At 37.8% G+C, this 19,863-nt stretch overlaps 1 protein-coding gene across 1 annotated transcript; it reads right to left on the reverse strand.

Annotated features, from left to right (window-relative positions):
- Nucleotides 1-1,194: 1,194 nt before the first annotated feature.
- Nucleotides 1,195-18,040, reverse strand: LOC128236095 (tetraspanin-1-like). The gene is made up of 9 exons (XM_052950946.1): nucleotides 17,918-18,040; nucleotides 14,211-14,677; nucleotides 10,596-10,862; nucleotides 10,180-10,254; nucleotides 7,466-7,573; nucleotides 7,052-7,243; nucleotides 6,551-6,634; nucleotides 5,924-5,997; nucleotides 1,195-1,275 (listed from the first exon to the last, which is right to left on the reverse strand). Exons 2-8 carry the CDS (start codon nucleotides 14,268-14,270, stop codon nucleotides 5,929-5,931), a joined length of 855 nt encoding a protein of 284 aa, XP_052806906.1. The 5' UTR covers nucleotides 14,271-14,677; nucleotides 17,918-18,040; the 3' UTR covers nucleotides 1,195-1,275; nucleotides 5,924-5,928.
- Between the last annotated feature and the right edge of the window lie 1,823 nt (nucleotides 18,041-19,863).

The following is a 19,863-nucleotide window of genomic DNA, read 5'->3' on the forward strand; positions in this document are numbered from 1 at the left end:
GTCAAACTGACACGTTTTATGTCTAACTTACATGTGATTATGTCAAACCGACATGCGATTATGTTTAACTGACATGCTATCATGTCAAACTGACACGTTTTATGTCTAACTTACATGTGATTATGTCAAACTGACATGCGATTATGTTTAACTGACATGCTATCATGTCAAACTGACACGTTGTATGTCTAACTTACATGTGATTATGTCAAACTGACATGCGATTATGTTTAACTGACATGCTATCATGTCAAACTGACACGTTATTACGTCAAACTGACGTTTAATTGTGTCCCATAACATATGCTATAATAATAAGTTTGTTAGCCATGACACATATCAGTTAGACATAAAAACAAAAGATGTCACAACATAAGACAGTTTGCTGTGTTCCATACAATTCCACACGTTTAGCTTTACTTGTTTTGCCTTGTCATGTGTTGGTATGTTGAACAACTAGACGTAAACTGCATAAACACTCTAAATGATATTTATTATTCGCAACAACACCAGTAAAATGATAAAAGACAACGCTTCAGAAAACTTGCTATATCACAGTCAATTGTAAATATAAAGTTATTTAACAACACACGCTCAAAAACAACATTATTTAACAAACAGGAATTGATTGCCAGACGAAATACCAAAGATATAGTTTTCAAAATGTGAAAAACTAGCATTCAGTTCAGTTTATAAAATACTAAGACTTGAAACTATTTACGGACGGATAACATAATTACAAAAATTGAATAAAGAGAACAAACACATTTGCCTTGAGCGGATCACTCAGTGTTGCAAGTTGATCGTTATGATGACTATTCTATATCTGAACAACTAACGTACATTGGATGAGAGAAAATCTTTAAGTATGTCCTGTATTAATATTTTTAAATCGATGTTTAAATCTTCTTTTTTTGGATTAACAAAGTAACCGTTGCGTAAAGGTGTATGAACATGAGGACCTTTCTAAATTTCTAGGCCCCGTTTCAATAAAAGTCTTAAGCAGGTTGGGATTATTTTGGTGTAATATTTTTTGGTATTTTGCTGTACATTTGTGTGTATAGAACTTTGGCCAGAATCGGAGTGGATTTTTTGAGGTAATGAAAGGCAGCAACAGCTTCAGTCCGTCTGTGATGTTCAAACAGATTTACGATTTTTGAACTTTCTTCTAAGATCCTTTAATGAAACAGGTAACTCGCCATGACGTCAGTTCGGCTCCGTCTTGTTCTTCCGATTTAGTATCAACAACACGACGGCGCTGACGAGAAGGCACAACTGAAATACGCAAATATAGAGGTACCGGTGATACATTATTGTAATTAAGGGGTTTCTATTATCAATATGAAAATAAAAATGAGTGAGTGCCTTACAGTTGCTGTTCAAGATTTCGAAACTATAATTTTAAACTGATACGCGTTCAGATCCTTAGCATTATACATAGTTATCAATGGTAAATTCATATATATATATATATATTTAAAACACTTTGTTGTTATCATTTTGTACGCATGATTTCTTTACTGAAAACAAAAAGAGCAACATTGATATTGTGCAAAAAGCGAAGCGAACAACAACTACAACAACAACACCAGAAATAAAAACAGTGCCAAAAACGGGTTAAAGGTTTTTATGTAAGGGCAGATGATGTTTGATAAATAAATACAGAATGAATTGCACAAAAGATAAGTCAATGTAACTATTAACATTATTTTTAGTTTATATAATATTTTAGTTTTGCTTAGTTGTAGCTTATTCATATTTATATAATCACAATTCCTGGGAAACCAGTACTGGGGTTCAATCAAAAAGCGGAATCCTCTATCACCCGGTAAAACAACAACTTGTGACCGTTTTTGTTCGTGCTTCTATTAGTCTTAGACCATCCCGAAGTTGCTCTTTTACATAAACCTAGTGTTAATGATGCGATTTATATGACAATCAAACTTGGCTCGGACATTGTGAAGGAACACTGTAGGACCATATTCTCCCTATATCACACGTTCACACCCGTCAAGACTAGGAACACTGTAGGACCATATTCTCCCTATATCACACGTTCACACCCGTCAAGACTAGGAACATTGTAGGACCATATTCTCCCTATATCACACGTTCACACCCGTCAAGACTAGGAACACTGTAGGACCATATTCTCCCTATATCACACGTTCACACCTGTCAAGACTAGGAACACTGTAGGACCATATTCTCCCTATATCACACGTTCACACCTGTCAAGACTATGAACACTGTAGGACCATATTCTCCCTATATCACACGTTCACACCTGTCAAGACTAGGAACACTGTAGGACCATATTCTCCCTATATCACACGTTCACACCTGTCAAGACTAGGAACACTGTAGGACCATATTCTCCCTATATCACACGTTCACACCTGTCAAGACTAGGAACACTGTAGGACCATATTCTCCCTATATCACACGTTCACACCTGTCAAGACTAAGATCCTATTCATCAAACATTTCATTTTTTTACACAACGCAGTCACATATTTAACATTACCACAAACACTGCCTGCAAGTTTCATTTATATGACCGGATAATGACACAGATCTTGTAAGTTAACTAATAAGATCAATGTAAAGGGGGGATTCAGATGATTGGATAATTAATAAGTAAGTTATTGCCTGCAGAAGATATAAACCTACTGTTAAAGGGTTGTAACTCTCGCATTAATTGGCCGATTTAGCTCTTGACCGAACTTGACCGAGGCATACTAACGACAAACACTGTCACCAAGTTTCTGGAGTCACTGATACAATATACCCCACAACCCAACATGTCCACAAACACTGTCACCAAGTTTCTGGAGTCACTGATACAATATCCCCCCCACAATCCAACATGTCCACAAACACTGTCACCAAGTTTCTGGAGTCACTGAGACTATATACCCCTCAATCTAACATGTCCACAAACACTGTCACCAAGTTTCTGGAGTCACTGAGTCTTTATACCCCACAATCAAACATGTCCACAAACACTGTCACCAAGTTTCTGGAGTCACTGAGACAATATATCCCACAATCGAACATGTCCACAAACACTGTCACCAAGTTTCTGGAGTCACTGAGACTATATACCCCACAATCTAACATGTCCACAAACACTGTCACCAAGTTTCTGGAGTCACTGAGACAATATCCCCCCCACAATCCAACATGTCCACAAACACTGTCACCAAGTTTCTGGAGTCACTGAGACAATATACCCCACAATCGAACATGTCCACAAACACTTTCACCAAGTTTCTGGAGTCACTGAGACAATATCCCCCCCCCCACAATCGAACATGTCCACAAACACTGTCACCAAGTTTCTGGAGTCACTGAGACAATATACCCCACAATCGAACATGTCCACAAACACTGTCACCAAGTTTCTGGAGTCACTGAGACAATATACCCCACAATCTAACATGTCCACAAACACTGTCACCAAGTTTCTGGAGTCACTGAGACAATATACCCCACAATCGAACATGTCCACAAACACTGTCACCAAGTTTCTGGAGTCACTGAGACAATATATCCCACAATCGAATATGTCCACAAACACTGTCACCAAGTTTCTGGAGTCACTGAGACTATATACCCCACAATCGAACATGTCCACAAACACTGTCACCAAGATTCTGGAGTCACTGAGACTATATACCCCACAATCGAACATGTCCATAAACACTGTCACCAAGGTTCTGGAGTCACTGAGACTATATACCCCACAATCGAACATGTCCATAAACACTGTCACCAAGATTCTGGAGTCACTGAGACTATATACCCCACAATCGAACATGTCCACAAACACTGTCACCAAGTTTCTGGAGTCACTGAGACAATATATCCCACAATCTAACATGTCCACAAACACTGTCACCAAGTTTCTGGAGTCACTGAGACAATATATCCCACAATCTAACATGTCCACAAACACTGTCACCAAGTTTCTGGAGTCACTGAGACTATATACCCCACAATCTAACATGTCCACAAACACTGTCACCAAGTTTCTGGAGTCACTGAGACCATATACCCCACAATCGAACATGTCCACAAACACTGTCACCAAGTTTCTGGAGTCACTGAGACAATATACCCCACAATCGAACATGTCCACAAACACTGTCACCAAGTTTCTGGAGTCACTGAGACAATATACCCCACAATCCAACATGTCCACAAACACTGTCACCAAGTTTCTGGAGTCACTGAGACAATATATCCCACAATCGAATATGTCCACAAACACTGTCACCAAGTTTCTGGAGTCACTGAGACTATATACCCCATAATCGAACATGTCCACAAACACTGTCACCAAGATTCTGGAGTCACTGAGACCATATACCCCACAATCGAACATGTCCATAAACACTGTCACCAAGTTTCTGGAGTCACTGAGACTATATACCCCTCAATCTAACATGTCCACAAACACTGTCACCAAGTTTCTGGAGTCACTGAGACTATATACCCCACAATCTAACATGTCCACAAACACTGTCACCAAGTTTCTGGAGTCACTGAGACTATATACCCCACAATCGAATATGTCCACAAACACTGTCACCAAGTTTCTGGAGTCACTGAGACTATATACCCCACAATCGAACATGTCCACAAACACTGTCACCAAGTTTCTGGAGTCACTGAGACTATATACCCCACAATATAACATGTCCACAAACACTGTCACCAAGTTTATGGAGTCACTGAGACTATATACCCCACAATCCCTCATGTCCACAAACAATGTCACCAAGTTTATGGAGTCACTGAGTCTTTATACCACACAATCTAACATGTCCACAAACACTGTCACCAAGTTTCTGGAGTCACTGAGACAATATACCCCACAATCGAACATGTCCACAAACACTGTCACCAAGTTTCTGGAGTCACTGAGACAATATATCCCACAATCGAACATGTCCACAAACACTGTCACCAAGTTTCTGGAGTCACTGAGACAATATCCCCCCCACAATCCAACATGTCCACAAACACTGTCACCAAGTTTCTGGAGTCACTGAGACAATATACCCCACAATCTAACATGTCAACAAACACTGTCACCAAGTTTCTGGAGTCACTGAGACAATATACCCCACAATCGAACATGTCCACAAACACTGTCACCAAGTTTCTGGAGTCACTGAGACAATATACCCCACAATCCAACATGTCCACAAACACTGTCACCAAGTTTCTGGAGTCACTGAGACTATATACCCCACAATCGAACATGTCCACAAACACTGTCACCAAGTTTCTGGAGTCACTGAGACAATATATCCCACAATCGAACATGTCCACAAACACTGTCACCAAGTTTCTGGAGTCACTGAGACAATATACCCCACAATCGAACATGTCCACAAACACTGTCACCAAGTTTCTGGAGTCACTGAGACAATATACCCCACAATCGAACATGTCCACAAACACTGTCACCAAGTTTCTGGAGTCACTGAGACAATATACCCCACAATCGAACATGTCCACAAACACTGTCACCAAGTTTCTGGAGTCACTGAGACAATATACCCCACAATCTAACATGTCAACAAACACTGTCACCAAGTTTCTGGAGTCACTGAGTCTTTATACCACACAATCTAACATGTCCACAAACAATATCACCAAGTTTCTGGAGTCACTGAGACAATATACCCCACAATCTAACATGTCAACAAACACTGTCACCAAGTGGCATCATTAATGGATCATAAATACTTAAGTTATTGTCACCAACGCCGCCGATGCCAAAGGTAATACATGTATATCGCCTTATCGGGCGGCACGGTAATGTCGCATTTGCATGCGGCACAATAAACAAGCATGCTTAAACAAGTAATGTATTGTTAAATGAGCATTGTACAACAGGGAAGCATACAGATTTCAGTCCTTGTGGCCAGTTTTCTCCCTCATTGTACACAGAATGATCACAGCAAATACAATCAGCGCAAGCTGCAAATATAAGTATTGCTATTTCATTTTTGAATATTTTATATATATATATATCAAAAGACTTGGACTATTTTGAAACAATCCAACTAATAAAAAGGTTTGGGGTAATTACCGCTTTGATAATATACATAAATTATTGAGTTATATTACCAAACTGTCTTAAAATACTCGTTTTGAAACGTCATCACAATTATCTTTTTTTTGGTATAACAGTCAAGAACCTAAACGTTACACATCAAAACCTGACGACAAAGTTCACAAACTCATTTTCTCACAAAAATAATGTAATTACTCTCATTTGTGGAATTTGTGACTTCCTGTACTGTTTAAATATTTACATTTTTAAATACAAAAAGTTGAATCTACTGCAGTTTTGTATTTATTTATTATTTAAGAAAGGTTACCGAAAACATTTTTATTCAATACAAAGAACATACGCGAATGAAAATATTTTAAGTGTAAATCGCAAGATCATGATTTTTTATACAAACATTGTGAAAAACATGAAATTTGGAATAAAGTCTAACAAGTTTATCGATTTCCTATACAGTACCTGAAATACGCCAATACCAACAAGTGACGCCACTACTATTGTTGTGTTGCCCAGTGTCTGCTCCCAGACTTTATTATAACAGCCCTGAAAACAAGTGACAATTATACAGAGAGAGTTTATTGGCGCAAAACAGTATAGACCGTTTTTAAAATGTATTAATTGTGACCCTACCATGCACACCACTGCCTGCCCGTTGTTAGACAATCCTCAACGCCCGAGTCTTCCACCGCAATGAGTACGGACGTTCGCTTTTATCAAAGCTCATGACATACTCCTCTTTTGTTAACACCGTCAACGGTCTTATGAAAACGCATGTTAAAAGCATCACGCTTTAAGGGTTAACAATGGCTACTTTGGTCTGCTCAGTATATATCATGGCTGAGACTCAAAGTTAGTCCGACTCCCATATTGAAATTCTGGTGGCATAGTACAAATAAGAACAAACATACGTACGAAAACACGTTTTCTCGAAAATCACCACACACGCACCACACAACCCACCTCTTCCAAATAGTTGTTGGCAGTTGTTGCCCCTGAGATGTCCGCGCACGTGAGGTCGTTTGAGTCGGGGAGTGTCCGGCAGCACGCGATGGGTGTCTTGAGGGTATAACCGGAACCGGTACTCGAGTAGTCCGTCTCCCAGTTTTCAGCGCCCGTAAAGTCTGCGTAACTATTCGCCCCGCAACAACCAACCTAAAACAGAAGGGGTGTGTGTGTGTTGGGGGGTGTGGGGGGGGGGTAGTGTTACATTATATTTTGTATTGAACACACAAAGCTTATGGGTTCAATTTTAAGACATGGTAATCCTGGACAATCTGCCTCTCAATACATAATAATACTCCGGGATAAAATCTAAAACTGCTCTTTGACAATAGTATATTTGTTCCAACTTATATAATGTGATAAAAGTTTTACCTGTTGCATTACTACGTTCCATGCCATGGAGATGACGTCACTTCCGGCTAAACCTGCGTAATCTGTTTGGATTTTGTCCTTTAGAGTTTTTTTGGCCGGGTCATGGAACTAAAACAATGAGTACAAAACTGAGCGTCATGATTGAAATGAATGGAGTATGTGTATATTATATATACGTTATGATGTATTCAGTATACTGGCAGTTTTGACAGGGTTTTGGAAGGAACAGGAATGAACGAAAAAATAATTACACAATTGAAATTGAAACGCACCCACTGGAATTTCTAACGTGACAGCCAAACATTTTTGTGTTATTCTAAATTGACTGCTAACACGAGTTGGTTACAATTACGCACGTGCCTTTGGGTCGGATTTTTCTATCCGTACCGGAAACACATGATAGATACTTATAATCTCCACAAGTCACCTGGACTAGATGTCTCTGTTATACTGTTCACAAGTCAACATCGTTGTGTATTCAATATTATTGTTACTCTTGAAATACCTATACAATTAATGGCACAAATATCAAATATGTTTTATTTTAGAAATGCTGACCAAGTTTCACACTTATATATCTTGCTTTAAGGCTGTATAATAACTTGTGAATATATATATATATATTTAAGCTAGTAACCGTTACTTAAAGGGACTGTATCACAGTTTGGCACCAAAAAAAGTTTTTTTCTGTAACGAATCTCAGGACAATTATCTAATAAAATGTGTTACGCTTTGATATCATAATTGTAAAAAAAGTATCATAAATGTAAAAAAAGATTGTGTTGGAGACCGGGTTTGAACAGCGTCTTACTCACTGAGCTATAATGGCTTATTCTTATCAGGTGACATAATTAAGCTTATATACCTACCTCGGTAATATCACGTGATAACACCGACTAGCCAATCACGCATAAGGAATGAATTCTACCTGGTAGACATACCCAGTAATATTTTTTAATGGAAAAATACGAAATAACTGCTAAACTTAAATAAATTGTAAACTATGTGGTACTTCGGTTAGTAAGTTTCAATGCATTGTACACATCGATGCCAAGTTTATGTCAGTTTTCGACAATTTTCTTTTTTTTTCTCGCTATTTTATCATACGTGAGACAGCCCCTTTAAGGCTATTTTAAGTTTCTTTTACTTATTCGCTATATGGACTGACTATTTAAGCTAGTCACCATACATATCTTAAAGCCTAGTAAATTGACTTTTACATAGTTGTATATAATGTTGTGATGTTGCCAAATACCGATATATATATATATATATATATATATATTGGAACTTTCTTTTCGCATATCAACAGCTGTTCAAATATAGCTTTTTTCCATATGTTACATGTTACAAGTTGATATACACAACTTTTATTTGCTTAGTCGGGTGTGCTTGGTAATCGGACACACAGTATCTACTCTTATCAAAACGCATATATAATTCATAGAACTGTCACTATTTGAGCCTTGTAACATAATCTTTTGATCATGGGCAGGAAACAAATATTTTATTTTTATTTTTTTATGAGCTATTTTCTTACAAAATGGAACCCAAATGGTCTTTATGTAAACTGTTAGAGTTCTTTTGAATATCCTGAGAAAATTGGAAATAATCGTTTTTGCACAAAGCGTACCTATCGTGTCTGGCGATCCGTAATTGCACGTGTACTAACCGTGTCTGGCGATCCGTAATTGCACGTGTACTAACCGTGTCTGGCGATCCGTAATTGCACGTGTACTAACCGTGTCTGGCGATCCGTAATTGCACGTGTACTAACCGTGTATGGCGATCCGTAATTGCACGTGTACTAACCGTGTCCGGCGATCCGTATATGCCCATGTACTAACCGTGTCTGGCGATCCGTAAATGCCCATGTACTAACCGTGTCTGGCGATCCGTAATTGCCCATGTACTAACCGTGTCTGGCGATCCGTAAATGCCCATGTACTAACCGTGTCTGGCGATCCGTAAATGCCCGTGTACTAACCGTGTCTGGCGATCCGTAAATGCCCGTGTACTAACCGTGTCTGGCGATCCGTTAATGCCCGTGTACAAACCGTGTCTGTCGATCCGTAATTGCACGTGTACTTACCGTGTGTGGCGATCCGTAAATGCCCATGTACTAACCGTGTCTGGCGATCCGTAATTGCACGTGTACTAACCGTGTCTGGCGATCCGTAAATGCCCATGTACTAACCGTGTCTGGCGATCCGTAATTGCACGTGTACTTACCGTGTCTGGCGATCCGTAATTGCACGTGTACTTACCGTGTCTGGCGATCCTTAAATGCACGTGTACTAACCGTGTCTGGCGATCCGTAAATGCACGTGTACTTACCGTGTCTGACGATCCGTTAATGCACGTGTACTTACCTTGGCGATCCGTAAATGCACGTGTACTAACCGTGTCTGGCGATCCGTTAATGCACGTGTACTTACCGTGTCTGGCGATCCGTTAATGCACGTGTACTTACCGTGTCTGGCCATTCGTAAATGCACGTGTATTTACCGTGTCTGGCGATCCGTAAATGCACGTGTACTTACCGTGTCTGGCTATCCGTAAATGTACGTGTACTTACCGTGTCTGGCGATCCGTAAATGCACGTGTACTTACCTTGGCGATCCGTAAATGCACGTGTATTTACCGTGTCTGGCGATCCGTTAATGCACGTGTACTTACCGTGTCTGGCGATCCGTAAATGCACGTGTACTTACCGTGTCTGGCGATCCGTAAAGAATCCCAACGATGATGATCTGGACCACAAGAATCAACGAGCAAATCACTACATACTGAAAACACAACACAGGTATGAAACCATGGCAGTCGAAGAGCAATCATATAACTAAGATTACATTACAAAGACATGTGTTGTAAACATTATGGTTATATTTAAACCAACAGTTGACAGGTAACAGTGCTCTAAAAGTAGATTAATGCGTATTTGATAATTATCGAATGTGGAAAACGACAAATGTTAACACGATTCTCACGCCTTTGTGTAAAATATTTTCGATGCGTTTGTTTTTACGATTTCACTTTCTAATGATAAAAATAATTGTGTAATATTATCCAATTTCCCAAACTTAAAACAGCGCGATTAACGAAGCATTTGGATAACAGTTGTTCGTACCGTAACAAGTAGAATCTTCAATTTACAGCACGATCCACACGTGCCGAGCACGGATATCACGATGAGGAAGATGCCGAAGAAGATGAGTCCCAGGGCAACCCCGAACAGCATGTCGGACAGGTTAAGCCCCGACAGGTCAACTGTACCCAGCCCGGCAGTTGACGCCGACTTCTCCAGCTCCGCCTTGACAGTGTCCACGTATTCATTGAGAACCTCGGAGCCGAAACGCACAAATAGTCCTGCCGCAAACAACGCCAGACCCAGCAGCTGGAATGCACTGATTTGCTCATAAATATGTAAATATTGCATACATATATTGGGTGCTACCAGTATAGTGGTTTTTAAACAGAACGTGCTGTGTGCGTGTCTTAGGTAGGTAAGCCTCAGATATGTGGCCAGCCCAACCAAACATGGCCAAAGTTGTTAATCCGTACCATATACCACAGGGTCATCGGGTTTGTATGATAGCAGTGTTGGACCACATACGTGGAGCTTTATGCGTTGCGGGTAAGTCACTGTAATCAGTACAACTGTCTGTGATCATTACGGCCATGTTTGCGCTATGAACAGAAGTGCCTATTATGCTTTTCGGTGAATGGGTGCATCAGTGAAATAACAACAGTGAACTGTGAGACTAATTTATCACGGTACGTATCCATATCGGTACCCTCTTTGCGAAATCTACTGATACGGTACACCCTCTTTGCACATGCACCGGTCATTCTCTGCTGAAAACAAATCGGCGATGGACAACAATCTAGTTAATGTTCATTCTACTGATGAAAGGAGGTATGCCATGTGCAAAAGAAGTATACCACGGAACTCTAGAATGTTATAGCGATGTCTTTCTTGTAATGTGCCCATTTTTTCATTTTTTAGTTGATTGGAAAATGCTTAGAATTGTTAAAATATGTATTCCAATGTGAAATAATGTGTACAAAATGTTGCTCGTTGTCTGATTACTTTGATTATGGTGGCGGCCTTATAATGTCTCTGATTGTATTTGCCCTTTTCGTCGATGATAATCTTGAGATGTTTTATGAATATGATCTTGTAAGCAGACTTACCTTAGATGATAACACTGTTATACTGATGTTGCCGACGGTATGGTAGTTTTTGGCAATATTGTTGATGAATTACAAAATAGCTCGAATTTGTTACATACTTATTGTTTGAAATGGAGTCTAGATGTTAACATAGAAAAGAAAAAAAAGGTCTTTGGGGACAGGGGCATTTAACGTGAAAATGAAAAATGGACGTATGGCAATAAATATCTTGAAACAGTTGATGACTTAAATTACATTGAAATAGTTTTTAATTATACAGGGAAAGGTTTTAAAGTGACTCGCTCATAGTTTTCCCGGTAGTGCAGCTGAAAACACTTATTTTATCATTATTTTACTTTATGATATCGAAATCGCAGAAAAAAATAAATACAGTTATAGCACAAAAAAGGTATTTTAGGGTTCGAACACACGCCGGTCAAGAAAAAAAAAAACAGCCGGCTAGTCCACATGGCCACCGGGACTTTAACAAAAGTTGTGGATATGTTGACCTGTTAAGGATACATTGATAACATCACGTGATAATATCAATCAACCAATAACGCAACACAACAGCCGTAATAAGTTTTCAATCGCGTTATAATCGCTAATGAAAATTGTGGTCTTCAAAGGCGATATTTTAGCAAATATCAATATTTGCTGAAGGGTTCCAGCTTTTGGTATTTTTGTTTTAACACTGATTAGCCACACTTTATTTCGTAATTAAAAAAGAGTGCATTTTACAAACCATGAGCGAGTCATTTTAAGGCCCTTTTACATGTTAATATAAATAATACAAAGCATTACCATTTTGTGCCTAGCGTTATTTGTAAATTGATTGACGCTTTTGTTGGGGCCTCGTTGAATCATGGGTCTGAGATAAGGGGATTTTCAAAATCGAACGAAATCGAGCGTATTCACCTTAAATTTTGTTAATATATTCTTGATGTTAAAACGAGTTTATGCAACATGGCCGTTTACGGTGAAATAGGTAGATACCCTCTATGCGTCCATAGCTGTGCCAGGATTATAGATTTTTTGTGTAAAACTATTTCTACCGACAACATTATCACAAAATAATTTGTAGTGACATGTGTCTTGATTATCGTAACAATTGGGCCAATAAGGTAAACTCTTTCTTAGATATGTACGGTTTCTCATATGTGTGGTTAAGTCCAAACTCAGTTAATTTGAAGAACTTTCATATTACGTTTAAGAATAGAGTGCTCGATGTTTTCAAGCAACCATGGTATGAAGGGATAAGCAATAATTATACTTTATGCACATATAAACTCATTAATTAAGGAACATTTTGAAACTGAACTTGATCCAGATATTTTACCAAAGAAAGAAGGTTTTTTCTAAGCTAAAATTGTCATCGCATAAACTTCATATAGAAACAGGCAGATATGAAATAGAACAAAATAATATAGCTCAACGTTAACGTACTGTGTGTAACTGTAATGATTTAGAAGACAAGTATCATTTTAGAATAATATGTCCTGCATATAACAACCTCAGAATTGTTTAAACCATATTATATGAGAAACCGAAGTACATGTATGTACCCGTTTATCGAACTAATGCTATAAAAAACATAAGCATACTAAGAAGCGTAGGTAAATTTATAAATAAAGCATTTCTGTTCAGAAATTCTTATATAAATACTATCGTTTAGATCTTTCAAGTAAAATATGACATTTGTTAAAGGGACTGTACACCAGATTGGCACCATTTTTTCTGTAACGAATCTCAATTATTTGATAAAATGTTTTACTCTTTGATATCATAATTGTAAAAAAGTACCGAAATGTAAAAAAAATAATCGAGTCGGAGACCGGATTCGAACCGGTGTCGCCAAAATTGCAGTCCAGTGTTGTATCCACTGTGCTACGAAGGCTTATCCTAAACAGTAGGAATATTTAAGCTATACATAACTTGGTAATATCACGTGATAATATCGACTAGCCAATCGCGCATAAGGAATGAATTCTACTAGGTAGACACCCAGTAATCTTTTTTAATGGGAAAATACGAAAAAAATGCGAAAATAAATTAATTGTAAACTATGTGGTACTTCAGTTAGTAACTATCAATGCATTGTACACATCGATACCAAGTTTATGTCAGTTTTCGACAATTTTCTTTTTTTCCCGCTATATTATCATACGGAATACAGCCCCTTTAATAGCCTCCCATAAAATTTTACTACTCTTAGACTATTAATTATATGTTTTTATATGTTTTTAAAAACTTATAACATGTTTACGACAAAAACAGTTCTTGCTGTCTTCTGTCTGTCTTGACGAGGGTCGTCATTCTTAGCTGCGGTTGTGGGGATGTTTTATTCTGTCGACAACGGGTGTAGGAAAACTGGCCATGGTTGAGGAATTTGACATGGTTGTGGGGCCGGCTATAGAGTTGAGGCGTCCATCACATCAATTCACTCTCTGGTGGTTATAGATGGGTTTTCACAAAAAGCCCATTGTTTCTTCTTCTTTAAACACACTATTTCATTTATAAGAAGTACTATTTATACGGTTATTTTTAAAAGTGATTTCTAAAAGCTTACCAAGAAGAACAGGTTAACCACGATCAGGAAAACTCGACACAAAGTTTGCAGACACCCCATAGTTTCTTTCGCCTTTTCTTGTGCAGAGCAGATCCACAAGCAAGCTTCAGACTTCTAGTTTAATATTTTATATTATCAACGGTTTCTGTATGTGTCAATGATCCTTGCACCAAGTGACAATGTTTTTTGTTCCACGTGTCAATGGATCTTGCACCACGTGTCTATGTTTCTTGCACCGCGAAACGATGTTTCTTGCACCACGTGTTAATGTTCCTTGCACGACGTGTCAATGTCTAGCATTGCGTCAACGCCTTGCTGTTTTATGATATATATTTAACAGTTCCCTTGACAATCGCAGTATTCACGTGATGGCCCTGTTTACCAAGTCGGCATTTGGCAAACGCCGAAGAATATTGCGCTTCTGATGTCTGTTGTGTTCTTGCGCACACGAGGTCCAATCAATTGACCTAAAACAAATATTGAAAGATCTTAATAACACAATACTGACAGTCAATGGAAGCGCACCACGATTGGAACCGATCAAGTATCTTAATATGAAAGTGTAAACATGAATATAAAGAAAAATGTGTTAATATTACATTTGTATAGACTTCTAAAACAAATGAAGTAGTATCGGTCGTTACGACGTTTTTTTCCATTCCTTGACAAAGAACACGTTTTGCTTGTTAAATCATGTTTTTTCCCTAAATATTTAGTACATAAAATTAAGTTATAGTGGTGCGTTTTTATTTGACGTCGGTGTATTAATTATGGTTACAGTCAGGTACTTGACGTCCGCGTTTCAATTTTCATGAAGAATGCCGTGTTTCCAAAACAAACATAAACACAGCACCGGTTATAGAATGTAGCATTGAGAACGATTAAAGTTTAACTATTTCATGGCCAAACTATTGACTGACTTTCCATTATTTGCCAAACTCATCATGAAATCAGCATTATGAATTTCAACCATATTCATTTATAAAAAAACTGTTGGTAGTCTGATAAAAGCAATATTTACTTAAAAAACACAACTGTGACATATGTGAGTTGAATTATCTTCTTATTACATACACATCTTAAATTCGAGTTCAAACATTGAAAAGGGCATTTACAACGGAGTCAAACATCACAACGCTAGGTTGTTAGGTAAAAATCGAGTTGAGTTAGATATTGAGCAATGACTTTAGTATTTTAGAAAGTTTGGGGCAATGTCTTCGGCGATTGCTTCTATTTTATGAAATATGTTGCATTTTTGTGACCAAGAATTCCTGTCGCTGTTTGTTCAACATATTTCTCAACCAAAGACATATCATAAACACTGGAGCACATTGGCACAAACCGAAAGTCTATTCAGTTTTAGTGCAAACGGAATTTCAACATATCTTCAATAAAATATTTCGTCGTAAAATGTGTTCATCCCCTTACCTCATGTAAGTATGTAGCATTATATATGCTTTACCCGTGCAAACGATTGAACGTTATAATAGAAACTAATTAAAAGGAAAAATGATGATTACTGGCATAAATGTTTAATTTTTTGCCTACTTAACCCAGTTTGCATTAATTAATGCCCTTAAGAATAGATTTTTTAACGTCGGAGAATAAACTTGCGTTGTCTGAGTACGATTTCATGAAGTGTTTAGTCCGAGAAAAAGACCATTTCCCAATGCAGCTTCAATACAATAACAAACTTATTATCCATGAACATACATATACGTATATAGGCATTTGGAAATATTGACACTAACGAGAGGGAAATAGTTACAAGAGAAATAATGAAAAAGTAAACAGTATATTGAACACTCATTGTAAGGGTCGCGGCTATTAAGAAACATGGTCTACATCTGTAGGTGGTTATATGTCAGCTATTGGTCCACAATTCAGTCCAGTTTGGTGGCAACATTCATTGCATTTTAAAGCAAAACCCAAAAGACACTGCCAGTAAGGGTGAGTTTGTTGGAAGGTACCGCTCTAATGTCGATAAATGGAGACGGAATCGTCACAGTGAAATGGTCCGCTTCATATATAAATTATTTCAGAATACACCTTTCAAAATCTTTAATAGGTGTGAATATTCCAGGGCGAAGTACAACACGATTGGCTGCTGCTTACCCCTTTCCCCTTTCAACCACGCCGGCTTACAACAAACTGCTTGGCGCATTATCACGGATGCGAAACAGTGGCTCCAGCTCTTTTAGGAGCTGTGTACAAAAAAGAGCCAATGACACTTCCGAGCTAGAGCAAAAGAACGGTTGGTGAAAATGTTCTACTTTCGTTTGTAAACATGTATGTGTCTGATGGGAGAATCGGTTTTATAACTCCACAAACAATATGTTTACAAAATAACCGAAATACGTGTGAAGATTAAACATATTTATATGGCACTGCATTCCCCGATTTCTCAAATAAGCCCTCATAATTGTGATATTAGATAAAATAACGAGTCATACTCACGTTTTACGATGATATCCGTTCTTTTGCTCTAGCTCGGAAGTGTCATTGGCTTTTTTTATACACAGCTCCTTAAAGAGCTGGAGCCACTGTTTCGCAACCGTGATTATACACCCAAAACAAAATAACAAAAAACCCCGTACAGAATGACAATTTCCGATGTGTTATGGACCAACTGTATACATGTCAGCATCCGTCGTATTTTACAGATCGCAAGAGTTTGCTTGGACTTTGAAGGAAAGTTTTCATTAATATTAAGTCGTCAACTTTAGGATAAACATATTTGTACATACCTTACTCGAGACACGAAAAAACAACAACAAGCAGGGCAAATCAAAGAAAGCATATGCTTAACTAATATCTCTAATCAATTTTTGTTTACTTCCGTTTCCGATAATGACGTCAAGTATTATGCGCGAGTGCAATTCCCGCCAGTTTTCAATAAAATAAATAGTTAAGTATATTGGCGTTATTTGGCTCTTAAGTAATAGTAAGATGACATGAAACAACATTTTAATAATAAAGAAATGGCTGAGTAAGCGTAGCAAAGGGAGAGATTTGGCTTTGGAAATGATCGTTCCAGTATTTTTCGAGGCTTTCGATTTCAGTAACGGAAATTGTGTTTTCGAAAGACAGTTCATGGTTCATTGATCAGAAAAGATTGTGTTACCATTAATACAATGGCAAGAAAACTTAGAATGTCGACGGTAATCCCTTTTTATCTAATACTTGCATGTAAATACGTCTAAATGTAGGGTGGTGACAGCGCTTTGTCTAGTATAGTGTGCTTACAATTTCATTAGAATTATATCGATTGATTGCTTGTTGTTTAAAACATTCTATACATAATACAGTAGATTAAACATTTCCGTGGAAACTCGGCCTGTGTACTGTGCTATAACCTAGGATGGCCGAAGAAAGCCCTAGGGCTCATTTCCAACGGTATTCTTACAATAGATAAAAAGAAAATAATAGATAAAAGAAAACAACAACCACAATAATAAATAAGTCCATTAGCAATCTGCATTAAACCATTCATTAAAAATTAAAATGCTTCCTAGACTGTTCTAGTTGGAACGAGTTAAACATTCCAAAATGTAGTTATAGAATTATGTTTGTTATGATCGGACACAAACATCTCTGACAATCAATTTGGTCCAAATACAAAACCATTATAATAAACGTATTTCGGTATTACATTGTTGATAAGACAAAATTTGCCATTGAAACAAATGTCAAAAGTTATATCAAACCTTGATATATTTCGCTGTCCTGTCGATGATACCAATTTAGTGAGAAAACCAATGAATTGTTTAAAGATTACTTCGTTATGGCAGATTGTGTGTAGTCATATTACAAATAATACATTTAAGTTGATAAGTTCATTCAAATAACGGAAGTCCTTGGTTTGTTTAAGCAAACAAGCAAACTCAGAAATCAATATTTTCTAGGTATGGTCTGTTTTCATACCTGGATAAACTAGAAATCGATCAGCCATGGCCATCTAAACGTGCTGCAAATAAATTAAACGAACGTTCCATTGAAGACACCTGTATTGGTGATCAGTATCGATAGTTCATATCAAGTTCTGCCTCGCGGCTGCATGTATTGATACGACTAAATCCGAGCATAATTCATTTCGTCAAGTATTCACAAATTCAATTTATTCTTGATGGCTTATGCCATTTTGCGGGTTCACCTTTTCCGGGCCCATATGTAGGTATGCCGGTGAGCATGTGCTAAATGATGTCAACTTATCAGAAGGCGATAATGGGTATTTGCACTGAGTTTCCTAGCCATGTTACGGAATGTATTGAGGGCCATCGACTGTACATGTGTTGATCTGAAACGCGATACTCGATAGTATAGTACGATGATGAAAACGCGAAATCACGAAACTTCGATAACGAAAATGCGACAGTGCGATGATGAAACCGCGACAGTCAGAAAACGAAAACGCGCCAATACGACAGAACGATGATGATAATGCGATATACTATCGTGTTTTCACCATCGTAATGTCGCGTTTTCCGACCATCATTATATCGTAATGTCGCGTTTTCACCATTTTCACTATCGTAATAGCGCGTTACCACCATCGTAATGTCGTGTTTTCACCATTGTAATGTCGCGTTTTCACCATCGTATTGTCGTGTTTTCACCATCGTAATGTCGTGTTTTCACCATTGTAATGTCGCGTTTTCACCATCGTAATGTCGTGTTTTCACCATCGTAATGTCGCGTTTTCACCATCGTAATGTCGTGTTTTCACCATCGTAATGTCGCGTTTTCACCATCGTAATGTCGTGTTTTCACCATTGTAATGTCGTGTTTTCACCATCGTAATGTCGTGTTTTCACCATCGTAATGTCGCGTTTTCACCATCGTAATGTCGTGTTTTCACCATTGTAATGTCGCGTTTTCACCATCGTTAAAGCGTAATGTCGCGTTTTCACCATCGTAATGTCGCGTTTTCACCATCGTAATGTCGCTTTTTTCACCATCGATATATCGTGTAATCGCGTTTTCGTTATCGTAGTATTTTAGTATCACACTGTCGCGTTTTCACCATCGTACTTTCGTGTTTTCATCATTGTACTATCGTCTTATTGTCATCGTAGTGCCGTGTTATAACCATAGTTATGCGCATAGAAGAATATCCCCTCCATGTGACAAAATGTCGGTTTCAGGGGTGTTTGTCTTTTAATCATGATTTCAATTGAAGATTATATCATGTTTTTTAATGGATCTGAACTACTGTGTGTGTTTTTTTAAAGTTTTAACAACGATTGACAAAATAAAGATTGAATTATGAATTGTCTTCCTACAAGTAAACCAACCAGTTAAAACAGTCCGAACTGTTTCCCAAATGCGATACCTCCCATTTCACTCATCATCATCCACAACAAAAACTACGCATCATGATCTCGTTATCATTATTGACGTCATTGTCGCATCATGATTAGACAAAGTGTCATTGTTGTTGTGCACGTTTGCACTTACTTTACAGAACATTCATGAAAACAGTACTTTAATAGTTCAGCTATGAAAGACGATTAAAATATATTATAACTTAATAAATTATTATCCTGAAAAAAATCCGATTTTGTTGTTGTCCAATTATCATCATAAATTCACCAAAATCTAATTTATCATTGTGTAAAAGTAGTCTCTAGCAAGCACTCATTATTGTGTCGTG

This window comes from Mya arenaria, chromosome 5 (assembly GCF_026914265.1).
Source record: "Mya arenaria isolate MELC-2E11 chromosome 5, ASM2691426v1".
NCBI classification, from domain to species: Eukaryota; Metazoa; Mollusca; class Bivalvia; order Myida; family Myidae; genus Mya; species Mya arenaria.